The sequence below is a fragment of the Babylonia areolata genome, chromosome 15, assembly GCF_041734735.1.
Source record: "Babylonia areolata isolate BAREFJ2019XMU chromosome 15, ASM4173473v1, whole genome shotgun sequence".
Classification (NCBI taxonomy): domain Eukaryota; kingdom Metazoa; phylum Mollusca; class Gastropoda; order Neogastropoda; family Buccinidae; genus Babylonia; species Babylonia areolata.
Genome location: NC_134890.1, coordinates 7,061,713 through 7,075,068, shown reverse-complemented (window position 1 = coordinate 7,075,068; position 13,356 = coordinate 7,061,713). Strand labels below are relative to the sequence as shown.

Below are 13,356 nucleotides of genomic sequence, written 5' to 3'. Positions count from 1 at the left end.
GGTTGAGTCGAGAGAGGGGGGAGAGGGAGGGAGGGATCAAGGAAGAGAGAGAAGATGGACGACAGAAAAGCTTCAATATCTAAGAAAACAACTCACACTAGGGCAATAATAAACCCAGACAGATGTAATCACTTGTCATATATGTTTAGAATGCATATAGCTAGCAGAACACTAGAATAACTTGACACCGAATACACTTAAAATGCACGTCTCAATACACGCTGGGCAACTGCGCCAGACCATAGGATAACAATTTGAAAGAAAGTGATTAGTTAAGGTGTGTGGGTGAAAGTTGTGCATGAAAGGTAAATATGAAACTGTGACAGGAGAAAAAGAAGGATGTGGGGGAAAAAATAAGGAGGATGCATGGAGGCCCCACAAAACAACAACAACAACAACAACAAAAAAATGACAAACAAACAAAGAAACAAACAAAAAAACAACAACAAACAAACAAAAAAGTGGGAAAAAAGAGGAGGTTGGAGGCCCCACAAAAAAAGAAGGAAATGTGTGTTGCTTACACATTATACTTGATTTAGTTCGTGTTGCTACTAGTGCGGTGCTGTTTAGTTCTGCCTCAGTGTTTTTGTTTAGCCGGTTTAGTAAACACTATAAAAAAAAAAAACAAACTCCCTACTACTGGTATGGGGAGATCGAGTGTGTGCATCCCCACTGGTCTGATTTGCTATCCTACCTTTTCTCTACCCCCAACCCTTTTTAATTAATTAATTAATTATTTTTTTTAACACTCAAGTTTTCTATGTGCAGATCCTTAAAGACCGGTTAACTGGTCTGCAAGCCAATTACTGTTGTGGTTATATGAGTGTATGGTCATCGGTGAAAAGTCATTAGAAGAATTAAATCAGAAAAAGAGTCACACACACAAACACCCCCCACCCCCAACAGTCACACACACACACACACACACACACACACACACACAGAGGCGGTAACACGCCGGTACACACGTATATGCAGTGACACACACACGGCACACACACTCGCACGACCACACTGACACGAGCACATAATTATATGCACACCGCATCGTGGGACGTAACAGCTGATCAACTGAGGCACTTCAGACACTTTGTTGTTGTTGAACCTCTCTCTAAGCGCGTTGGTTTACGCTGCTGGTCAGGCATCTGCTTGGCAGATGTGGTGTAGCGTATATGGATTTGTCCGAACGCAGTGACGCCTCCTTGAGCTACTGAAACTGAAACTGATCTCTCACTCGTGATCTTGAGAGGTGTATCAGTACATACGGCCGGATCGCTGAATCCGTCCGTCGTGTTTGGTGCGAGGAATCTCCCTGTCATAAAATCGATCGAACATTTAAAGTGATTCTGAACAGTTAGTTCATTACTGTTTTGTTTCAATCGTTGTGTTTTAAAATCCGACTATACCCTCCACAACCATATCCTAGAAACTGTCTCTACCTCAAAATACCTAGGCGTTAACTGATCACAAGTGATCTCAGCTGGGACCTGCACATCAACACCATTTGTGCAAAAGCCAATAAGACCCTCGGCTTCCTCAGAAGAAACCTAAAGATCCCAGCAGTGCGCCTCAAAGAAACAGCATATAAGACTTTCGCCAGACCAATCTTAGAGTACGCGTGCACCGTTTGGGACCCTTGGACACCTTTAAGTCTAGGGTGCCCCCCAGTCAGTAGTTAATTAGACAACTTGATAGGTCCCCTACCCCCCCACCCCTCCTCCTCCCCACCCCCTCTCTTACCCCAATACTTTTTTTTTTTTTTGGGGGGGGGGGGGGGGGGGGGGGGGCTGCTGTCTTAGATCAGCAAGGGACCGGCTAGCTCGGAAGGGCGAAAAGTGAAGTGATAGTGGCCTGCCGGAGAACCCACTTAGAGTAGGACTAGGTTTTCATCCTCACTAATAGGTCTGTCGCTTTCTGTAGTTTGTTTTTCTTTCATCGCAACCCAACAAAAACGGCATAAAAATCAAATTGATGATTGTGGCCGTCAACGTAGTGAAAGTGAAAGAGGACAATAGAATTTATGGCATTGTGGGGAGGAGACACCGTTTCATGCTGTTCCGCGTAGTTTCATAACCATGAAAATACTTGCCGCTGTTAACTGGCTGTGTGAGTAAAGCGTAACACTGTTGGCCCAACTGTCACACAGACTGGCCGAAGTTAGGTAAACGGTGGCCAATATTGAATAATGATTTAGCAAGCCCCCCACCCCCCCACCCCACCCCTCCGCCCCTCCCTCCCCTGTCTGGGTCGGAACAGCCAGACACAGATGTTGTAATGCCCCATATTATTGAGATGTTAGTGTATGGAACAACAGACAAATAACTGAATGAGACAGTGACCGAGCTCCAGTGTTCACCATCCACGATTAAGCTCCTTTGAAAGTGAAGGGGGTGCTTTGTGCGGACTGGCTAAAAGTACGTTCACACACGGACAAAGGAAGTAGGTCAGGCTTTGAAGGAGATGGAAAGAGAAATCCGCCAATCGGTCAGTTTGCGCATGCGTATTGGTACACTTAATCTTCATCCCAGGCCCACCACGCAAGAAAACACGCGGACACGCATGAAAAGAGTCTGTGTTGAACCCGTTGGAAGGATGTTCAGAGCTAGATGAAAGGCAGTTATATGCATTATCAAGTTTGATTTCACTTATAGAATAGGACAGGCTACAAAAATAAAAAGTTTTCGTTGGGCGTATTGGTAAACGCTTTCACGTGCGAAATCAAAACATTGTGGTATTATCTGTCAGCTGGTGAGCAGAAATGTAACCGTAAATCTGATTGGTCGGTATCCAAGGTTGGGTTACTGCAGACACGAGTCGTCTGCTGTTGGAGGCAACACTTTCTGTAAATTATCAAGAAAAATAAGACTGAAGGTTTTATTTTTCTGTCCTTAAAGTCATTCAAAGTGCATTGCTGCCATAACTAAAGCGTTATCTTCTGAAATCTTGTGTTTTCAAAAATTCCATCTGCATCGCGAAATTTATCCAATGAATGAATCGCTAGGTGGTAAACAATGAAAGCATTTTCATGTTATTGTTAGGCTATGCTGCTTTTTACTCCTATTTTCAGTCAGTGGTTCAGCTCCTTTGTGCCAGTTTGTCGTCGAACATGAAGAAAAAATGAGCCATCACGCCTACATCCCTCATATGAATGGTTACGTGAAATGCAGAGAGGTAAGGATGTCGAATCAAGACCTACCGTTTGTCGTTTGCTGAAAACCTTCGAAGTGCACATGATTGTTGTATGGTAATGGAGTTGTACAGTGAACTGGCGCTTGCGGTGAAGTCAAGTTTATCAGATTGACAGATCTATATTTACTGTTACTTGTTGCAAACAACTTATCACTTCTTAAAAAAACCCACAAAAAAACACACACACAAGGGAACACATGCGTACATACACGCGCTTGTGCGCGCGCACACACACACGGCACACACACACGCTCGCGCGCTCGCACATGCAATACACACAGTCATACACACAAGCATAACAGCCCGTGGCATTTATTTTTACAGCCCTCTTCTTGAAGGCCCCAATGAAAAGCACTCTTTTTCAAACTAAAGTCCTATTTATTCGTAGCGTCTTAGATTCAGGTGTTTGTTGTTGTTTTTGTTTGGGCTTTTTTTTTTTCAGTATGTGACGTTTTCATTTACAATCAGGCTAGCTTCTAAAGGTGTTTTCTGAAAAAACTTTTCCTTTGCCCACTTGTCATCCAGAAAGCCATTTTTTGAAATGATTGACTTGAAAGTGTTCATTCGGAATACAATTCCATCAGATGGAAGACCATTCAAGCTGTTTGCACAGTGAACAAACAGCATGCATATACATGCAGTCTGTAAAAAAAGAAAAAAAGAAGAAAAGTTTTTTTAGACATATATAATCAGAATAATCAATAATTTGAATACTCGTGTTGGTACCGTTCCACATTAAACCTTTTAGCCTCTTACTGACAACAGTAAATAATGAATAATTGCTGAGTCATGGAGACTTGGTGTACTCCTTGGTGTGGAGAAGACATCCGTGTCAATCTAACAAGTTTCCATGCATAATTCTGTCAACACTGAGCACCTTGATAGAAATCCAGCACGGATGGAGGAGAAATCAAAACTGAGGTCACCATCAGAGCAGGACATGAAGGCTTCAGAATTTGGGGCAGTGTTTTCAGTATTTGATGACAAATGTTGAAATGAGGATGCTGCTGCATCATGGTGGTATGGAAATTATATATATATTTTTTATATGTACACCTTTAGACTACCCGAGGAGCACAGGTCTGCAACAGTACTCCCCAAGCGGTCTTGCTTCCAGGTTTGGGATTATGAGACAATTTGTGACAACAGCACTTATAGTTTTCTCATTAAACTGGATATAGTGTACATACAAGCTATTCTAGTTCAACCGAAAATTGCCCAGTCCAATTTCATTAAAGACAGTTTGAATACTTTTTTTTAATGATTAGATTGACAGCTGGTTGGTTAGTTTTCCTCAGAAACTGTGAAAACACTGCTCTCAAATCAAGATCACATAAATCATGCTCGGCAACATGCATTTTATTATTGTAGTTTAGCTTCAGTCCCACAAATTGAAAGCCACTTACAACCGCAGTTTGTCCTCTGTGATAATCAGGAAATAAACTGATTTTGCTCCAAGACAAAATTACCACAAACATGTGCACATTCATTCATTCATCCTCTCTCTCAAACACACACACTCACACACCATTTATATATCTGTACATATCTGTATATATCTATATATATTTATTAAGACATCTTGCTTTTACACATATCCTTGAAGCGTTATGTGCTTTACAGTAGCATGATAAAGCATTAAAAGCATTCACTCTAACACATCCGCACAAATATACATACATGATTCAGAAAATAAGTAAGAGAGGACAGTTAAAAGAGATCATACCATAAAACGAATTGAATGATATGTCACACATAAACAGTTAAAAAGTAGAAATAATAACAATAACTACAACAATAATGGATGTTGGCAATACACACACACACACACACACACACACAGAATAGCAAAGCAAACCAACAAACTACTACATGATAAAACAGTTAACCACACTCACAAAGCTGGACATTATCATTGAACCCCCAAAGGTGCTTTTAAAAGCACAGACCTCATAGCAGGCCCTTTACTTGTCAGACACTGAGACAGTCTTTGTTTACAGCCTTTGACACAAGCACCCCTTTGTAAAGGCTTACATAACATCAGTCTGATAGCTTGGCCTGTTGGGAAGTTTGGTTGGTGGAGGGGATAGTCCTGTGGTTGAAAGTGCTGGATTGCCATGTCTGTGGCTGTAGCAGACAAGATAGAACCCCCATGTAAAATCTGCCCTAGGTATTATTTTGTTTGTTTGCATCTGTGTGCTTGTGTGTGATTTGTGTCACTGTCTTCTTTGCATGGAATTTACCAAATTTAACTTGAAAAAAAATCTTCTTCGTTGTTCGTGGGCTGCAACTCCCACGTTCACACAAATACATGAGTGGGTTTTTACTGTGTATGACTGTTTTTACTCTGCCCCCGCCATGTACTGATGTAGGTAGTCATACTCTGTTTTTGAAGGGGTGCATGCCAGGTAAAGTTCTTGTTTCCATAATCCACTGAACACTGCCATGGATTACGGGTTCTTTAATGTGCAAATTTGATCTTTTGCATGCATATACACATAAAGGGGACACTAGCATGTCTGCACATCTGTTGACCTGGGAGATTGGAAAAATCTCCACCCTTTACCCACCAGGTGCCATGATCGGGGTTCATACCTGGGACTCTCAGGTTGAAAGTCCAACACTTAACCTTCAGCTTTTGCACAGAAAAAAAGAAGAAAAAAAAGAAAAAAAGTATATCAATAATGTAATTCACCTTCACATGTCCATCAGTGTAGATTTGTATGTGATTTTAAAGGATTCCTTTCTCTCTCTTCTGTTTGTATAACCCACTTTCTCTGTCCTCATCCCCAGTCTCTCGAACTCAGTATCATTCTCTCTGTCTGTCATTTGTTTAACAGTAAATTAGAATGAAAGTGTACATTATTTGATTTGAATATATTTTGATTTTTTTCCAGTGATGTCACATCGTAATTTGTCAGTTATTCTCATGCCATAGGGTCACTTTCTTCTCCAGAACCCTACCCAGCCTCTTCCCCCTGTTAGAGAAAGCAGCAATCTAGTAAAAAACACACAAAAAATAACCACCAAAAATAGATGACAACAAGAACAGAGATTTATGAATAAGGCAGTTTGATCTGAACTTGTTTTGACTCATAATTATTTATATTCTTCAATCATAATGATGATAACTAATTTAACCTACATAGTACCTTTCCATGTAAAGCATGCTCAGTTGTGTTGTGCACTGTAAAAACTGATGTGTAAAACATGATTGTAACTTGTACCAATGTAAGCATTAAAATGACAACATACACTTACATTACTATTATTAGTTATAACTCTGCACAGACATCCAACCAAACACAAATTTACATATACACACAAAAACATCACATACAACACAACACTCATCATGCTTATCACTCATCACAATACCTGGAAGATGCATATCTCATATCACATTCACAGTGCCTAAACACAAATATCACAATACTTAAAACCATATCACTCTGTCATGGGATGGTTTGTCAGTTAAACATTTTCATAGAATCATCGTGACAACATCCTAGATTTTGTGGCATGCTTCTCCCACACTGTATGCAGACATTATACTACAGGTGAATGTTTATTTCCATTTGATTTTCAAATCTCTACAGGGCAGATTTTAATAGATTTTATTGGACTGACCCAAAGTGTATCAGGGTGAAATGTGAAGGGGGAACTTACTTGGTGTTCTATTGTGTGCTCTGGTTCTGCATAAACAAAGACTGTAGCAGGGCAAGTTGCTGTTGCTGTTTCCCTTTCGCTTCGCCAATAGCTTTTTCCCCAAAGCAGTCAATGCCCTGTCTCTCGAACAAATCCAGTGTGATAAATAGAATTGTGCAACCAACAACCATCCACCAAAAAATCTAGTCATCAGCCCCATCCACATGTAATATGCAGCTTCTGTTCAAATTGTGTGTGTGTGTGTGTGTGTGTGTGTGTGTGTGTGTGTGCAGTGCATGCATGTGTGAGTATGCACAAGTTTTTATATTGATATGCACTTGTATGTATCCTAATTTCTGCTGTATCTGTGTTTGTGTATGATTTTGTTTATGTTCATATCTTGTTGTGAACTATCCACCCCAATATTCCTTGTGACTTGGTAATAAAGACATATTCTATTCTATTCTATTCTTTTCATCTGTCAGCTGTGGTATTTGAATGCATACATGTCTTTGGAGAGAAAAGGTACATCAGGTATGAAGGTATATATAAGTGTGTGTGTGTGTGTGTGTGTCCAACTATCAATATCATAAATTTTATTGGTTCTCACTGTAGTAGTATACAATTAGAAATGAATTTTATTGGTCCCTAAAGCAATTTGATATGTGAAAAAATATTCAATAATAATTGATATTGTTATCTTGTGTTGTTTTTTTTTCATTGTTTAAATCACAGTCATTGCACAATCATGACCGGTTTCTGAAAACAGATTCTCCTCACTTTCTTTCCTTAAACCTTCTCTTTCTCTCCCTTTGTTTGCCTTCTCTCTCTCTCTCTCTCTCTCTCTCTCTCTCTCTCTCTCTCTCTCTGTGTGTGTGTGTGTGTGTGTGTGTCTCACAGTCTGATTCTCAGTATTTTGATCTTCCTTTGTCTCAATGTCTGCCTTCTGTTGTTTTTTCCTGTCTTCCTAAATATGAATGAGTCACAGAATGGGTGTGTGCATGTGTATGTGTCTGTGTGTCTGTGTATGTGTCATTGCATGTGTGCAGTTGTGAACATGCATACATGAAACTTTCCTTTAAAGCACATTTTCTATATTATCATGTGGAATGTTGGCCAAGTGGTAGCACATCCCCCTAGGAAGCAACAGAATCTGAGCACACTCGTTCAATCCTCACATGTGCCAGCATTTCTCCCCCTCCATTAGACCTTGAGTGATGGGCTGGATGCTAGTCATTCTGATTAGACGATAAATCAACGTCCCTTATACAGCATGCACTTATTGCATGTAAAAGAAACTATGGCAACAAAAGGGTTGTCCCAGGCAAAATTCCTTTGAAAAATCCCCTTTGATAGGAAAACAAATATACTTGCAGGCAGAATAAAAGGGTGGCACTCACATTGTAGCAAAATGCTGTCTCTGGGGTGAACATCCCAAATTTTAAAGAGAGAAATTATCTGTTATGACAAAAGAGTAACACAAGTTGTAAAACTGTGTTCTGAAGTGTGGTTGGTTTGATTCTATTCCAAGAGAGAGGGGAGCAGACAGGGGGATATAGGATCAACTAATGATTCACTCACTCACTCCTCACATGAATAGCAGGGCCACATGGAGTGGTTTTTATAGAGTGTTTACTTTACAATACAGCACACACACTAAGCAGTTCACCCTACTTAGCAAAAGCAACACACACTAAGGCAGCACACACTGCCTACTTCAAGTACTTCCTACAAGCAGCACACAGTAAAAAGTTCACCCTACACCTAAGGCAACACCTATAAGCAGCACCTACAAGCAGCATCTACAAGCAGCACACAGCCCAAAAGGGATTTCCTTGCTCCTCACATCACTGATCAGTCAGTCACCCTGTGTCAGTCAGTTTTTCTTTGAGACAGCTAAGAACTGGCTGTGCTGACTGGTTTTATTCCCTTCCGACAACATACTGTGCATACTAATGCCATTTACAACACTCACTCCCCCAACTAGTTGAACTGAAATAACCAATCTTTGCTTGTCCTAATGATGCTATGTGAATGACTGACAGATTCACTGCTTAATCCCAATTCATCCAATTCAACAGATTGATCTGATTCGCTACAATTCAACTGGCTTGTCTATACACATTCTATGACGACATGTTCACCCGTTTACGTCACAAAGAGACTGGGGAGACAGGACAATACAGCTCTCGGCATGTTAGCTGGCATGATCAAAGTTCACATTAGCATAAATTCTTCCTAGCTTACGTTCCGAAGTCCTGCCATCTACCTCAGCCATGTTTGTGAAAGGGGAGTTGGGGAACGACTTGAAAGACAGGCCGCCACACGCGATGTTCTGACATGACGACACTCGTCTGTTTCGAACACGCCAACATCTAGTTAAGCACAGAGATTGCGGCAGACATCACATAACCGCACGTGTTTCAACAGCTGGGATCGGTGATGCGCTGTCATGGACCAAGGGCGCTGACTAGGGAGTAGGGGTGTGGAGGGGGGTGGAAGGAGGGAGGGTGGTGCGGTGCCGGCGTGACCTCAAAGACTGGACTATGGACAGAGCGGGAAGGGAGATAAGAAGGGGTTGGGGGGTGAGGGGCGGGGGGGGGAGGGAAGGGAGACAGAGTGTGGGTGGTGGGGGTCACACTGCCAGCACACTATAACACCCACCCCTGGCTTTTGAATGCAATGTCCTCATTGCTGCTGACCACATGCTGACCAATGCCGTCATCAGTTCATGCTAATGGGAGACTAGTTCTACCCAAACATTAGCAAAAACAAAAACATGCGCAAATGAAGACATTACAGGACAAAAGAAACCACCAAAAATTAAACATTAAAAAAAAAAAAAAGCTGTACATAATACCATAACCCAGAAACACACACACACACACACACACATACACACACAAAAAAACAACAATAACATAAAAACAAACTAACAAACTGGGAGCTACACAATGCAAAAATCAACAGAGTTCCAGCTGACACACATCAGCAACCACAAATCCTGGAATGAAGGAAAACAACAACAACATAGCATGACATACACAATTTTCCTCATTTCCAACATTCCCCTAGCAGGCTGTAGCAACAACTCTAGCCAATGCCGGATGGCTTGCACGACTCCTGTCCCTAGCTCTAACCCTACAGGTTGACCCTGACAGTTTCCCAACCCTGTCAGCCTGAGCTGGGACCATGTCACCTGCACATGTCCCATGCACCCCAGGCTTCAGATGAGACCTGGTGCCAGTCTCACACAAACCAGTTACCACCGGACTGTGTGACCATCCGGGAGACTTGACTGCATCCTGGCAGTCTCCATCACCTGTGCCCTCCCATGTGGCAGATGTACCAGGAATTCCTGGATCAGGTGGTATGGGCAGCAGCACCCATTCACCTTGGCAAGGATCATTTCCACAGTCACCTATCGTCCTGACTGGAGTCTTTTCATTCAGACTCTGATCCTGCCCCTTGAGACCATTGGGAAGGTCTCTTTTCTTCTTCATCTCACTGTGGAAATCCTTTCCTACTTTGTGTGGGGAGATCCCATCTCCCACTACTGACTGACCTTTCCCTTTCCTACCTCTGTTCCTTCTCTTCCTACCCACAGCCCTTTTCTCAGCTAAAACTCCTCTCTGATCGGCTAAATCTGAAATGAACCCCTGCATGGACCTAACACTCTCTTCTAAATGCAACAGTTTCTCTCCCAGTTGAGCTGTCTCTTTCCTGGTCTGTTGCTGTTGTTGGTCCTCCTACAGCTCTCTCTGCAGCCTCAGGGCTTCATCCCTTGCCTGGATGAAGGTGTTCTGAGGCTCCCTCCTCAGTATGTGGTGCAGCTCCCTTTTCAGCAGGAGGTTCTGGAGGTCATCGATGAAGTGGTCCCTCAGCATCTCAGCAGTGAGGGCTCCAGTGCTCTTCATCCGAATGATCCTCTCCATACTACACAGTGCATGGGAGTAGTCCAAGATGGACTCCTCCAGCAACTGCTCCCTGCTGAAAAATGTGGACAGCAGTGTGGTGACACGCCACCCATCACCGAACACCCCCAGCAGAATGTTGATCACCTTTTCTGGGGTGTTGGTCTCCTCCAGGTCCCGCAGCATTAGCTCCCTGCATGTGGTTCCCTGCAGATGGCTGTAAACGAAGAAAGCAGCCATCTCGTTTCCCATGGGGTACGCAGCAAGGACTCACTTCACCTCCTCGATGAAGTCCTCAGCTGACATCTCGCCTGACTCAACAGTAAACACTGGGAGTGTGGGTGCTACATACCACCCCATGGGAAATTCCTGTGCCATTGTAGTTGGGGTTGTCATCTCTGGGCTGTTACTGGGCTGTGTTACCTGGCTGTGTGCTGCTTCAGTCCTACCTTGCACTTAACCTGCCTACAGTAAAACACTCTACCTGCCTATCCTGTCAGCGACGCCAAGTTGTAAAACTGTGTTCTGAAGTGTGGTTGGTTTGATTCTATTCCAAGAGAGAGGGGAGCAGACAGGGGGATATAGGACCAACTAATGATGCACTCACTCACTCACTCCTCACATGAATCGCAGGGCCACATGGAGTGGTTTTTAAAGAGTGTTTACTTTACAATACAGCACACACAAAGTTCAACCTACTTAGCAAAAGCAACATACACTAAGGCAGCACACACTGCCTACTTCAAGTACTTCCTTGGGGGGAGGTGGGGTGAAGGGATGGGGAGGGGAGGGAAGGGAGACAGAGTGTGGGTGGTGGGGGTCACACTGCCGGCACACTATAACAATATATAAATTAGAGGAAGAGAGATCTATCATGCTTTATTTTCTAATTTAAATATATTTATTTTTTCATTTATTGTTTTGATCTGATTCAGCTGCTTACACTTTGATAAATTGATGGCTTGATAAAAAATCAACACCTTTTAATGTTTTACTTTTTGAGTGTTGGATAGACTTGCTGGAAAAGATGAGTGTTAGTAATATATGGCATTACAATGATGACTCATACACAGAATCTACATATGATATAAGGTAGCCAGTCAGACATCTGCTGAGTTTCTCTCTTTCAGTTTTTTTTTCACCCAGCTCATCCCCTCCCTCTGATTCAGGCCTGTGTTGACCTCATAGTACTACATTTTCACTGTCTTATTTGGCTTTCCCCCCTCCCCTCCCCCATTTGGGTGCATGATCGCTGGAACTTGATTTCTTAAGGTTTATTCCTGATGAAGTGTTTTTCTCACCATGTGTTCACTTGATTGCAGTTTTGTCGAATAATGCCGCCTGAGAATCACATCAATCACAGGCTGCCGAAAGAAGTTTTACTTAGGTCAGTCACCACCAGGTTTGATTACTTGACTAGAGTGTGTTAGAATTTTTTTTTTTTTTTTTTTACAAATAATGATGTTGTGAAAATGTTTGTTGTTTAAGTAACAGTAACAACAGCTTACTTGTTTGTAAATTTACTTATGACACCCAGAGCTTGAGACTATTGGTAAAAGCCAAGGGCCCCATGACCCCTGACAACTGAAAGTGAGGGGGGCCAAAAGGCAAAGGTCATGGGTCAGTTTGAACTACAAAGTCACACTTCGTGCCAAGAAAAATGTGAGTGCTTGGCTGCCCTGTGAAGAAACAGGCATGCATTCAAAGAAATATGCTTCAGTGGTGTGGGTGCTCTGTCAGTCTTTTGTCCTATCACCTGGAAATAGAACATGCTCAGAAATGAAGCCCCGCTCTCTCTCTCACTATATAAGGGGGCGGGGGGGTGGGGGGGTGGGGGTGGGGGGTGCGGTGAAAGGCGAACTAGATTCATTCTGAACTTGATGTCATTATAGAAACATGTCATCTTAGTGACATCTTTGTTGTGTTGTCTTCGTTGTTGTCAGAGTTCATTGGTTTCTTGTGGTCCTTGGTGTTGCTTTTGTTGTATGTGTTCATCTGTTTGTTGTAGTTCACTGCTGTTTAGGTCGTTGTCTGTGTTCATCTGTGTTGTCTTCTGGAAGTGATGCTGGTGCTTACTTTTCTGTGTTCCATCTTGCTCGGATGTCTTGTCTGTTTCTTCTTAGCAGTTGGCCAGTGTTTGTCATTGTTCTAAAAGAGTTTGGCTCTTTGTAGGTTTGGATCACTGTAGCTGGGTTCCATATTTTAGTATACTGGTCTGTGATCCACACCGGTTGCCCTTGATGTAAAGGGGTTAGTTTGTTACTAGCATGTTGATTATAATTTATGGACATCTTTTCCTTTTGCTTGGCAAGTAACTCTCTTTGTTTTTGTGGTGCTGGTTCCTTTCTTGATGGTAGTAGAGTGTTCTTTATGTTCATTAATATTTCAGCAGGTGATGGAATTTGATGATTCACTGGGGTTGCATGAAAGTTGAGTAGGGCAAGATGAATATCCTGGCCATGGTGTTTTTCACAGTTTGTATATGCTTTCAATGGGTTTGTTTGATTGTGGATATCTTGGGGATGAAGTAGTGTGCTGTATTCCCCATGTTTTGATTAAGTCCTGGTAGTCTTTTCCTGTAACATTCCTTGTGGAATGCTCATCA

General features: G+C 42.4%; 1 protein-coding gene across 1 annotated transcript in view; it reads left to right on the top strand.

Moving 5' to 3' along the window:
* Window positions 1-2,557: 2,557 nt before the first annotated feature.
* The window catches only part of LOC143290401 (uncharacterized), an 82,452-nt gene continuing 71,653 nt past the window's right edge, over window positions 2,558-13,356 (top strand). Inside the window, exons 1-2 of the mRNA XM_076599804.1 lie at window positions 2,558-3,171; window positions 12,074-12,138. Of these exons, the coding sequence (XP_076455919.1) occupies window positions 3,118-3,171; window positions 12,074-12,138 (119 nt within the window). The 5' untranslated portion in view covers window positions 2,558-3,117. The remainder of the gene's footprint in view (window positions 3,172-12,073; window positions 12,139-13,356) is intronic.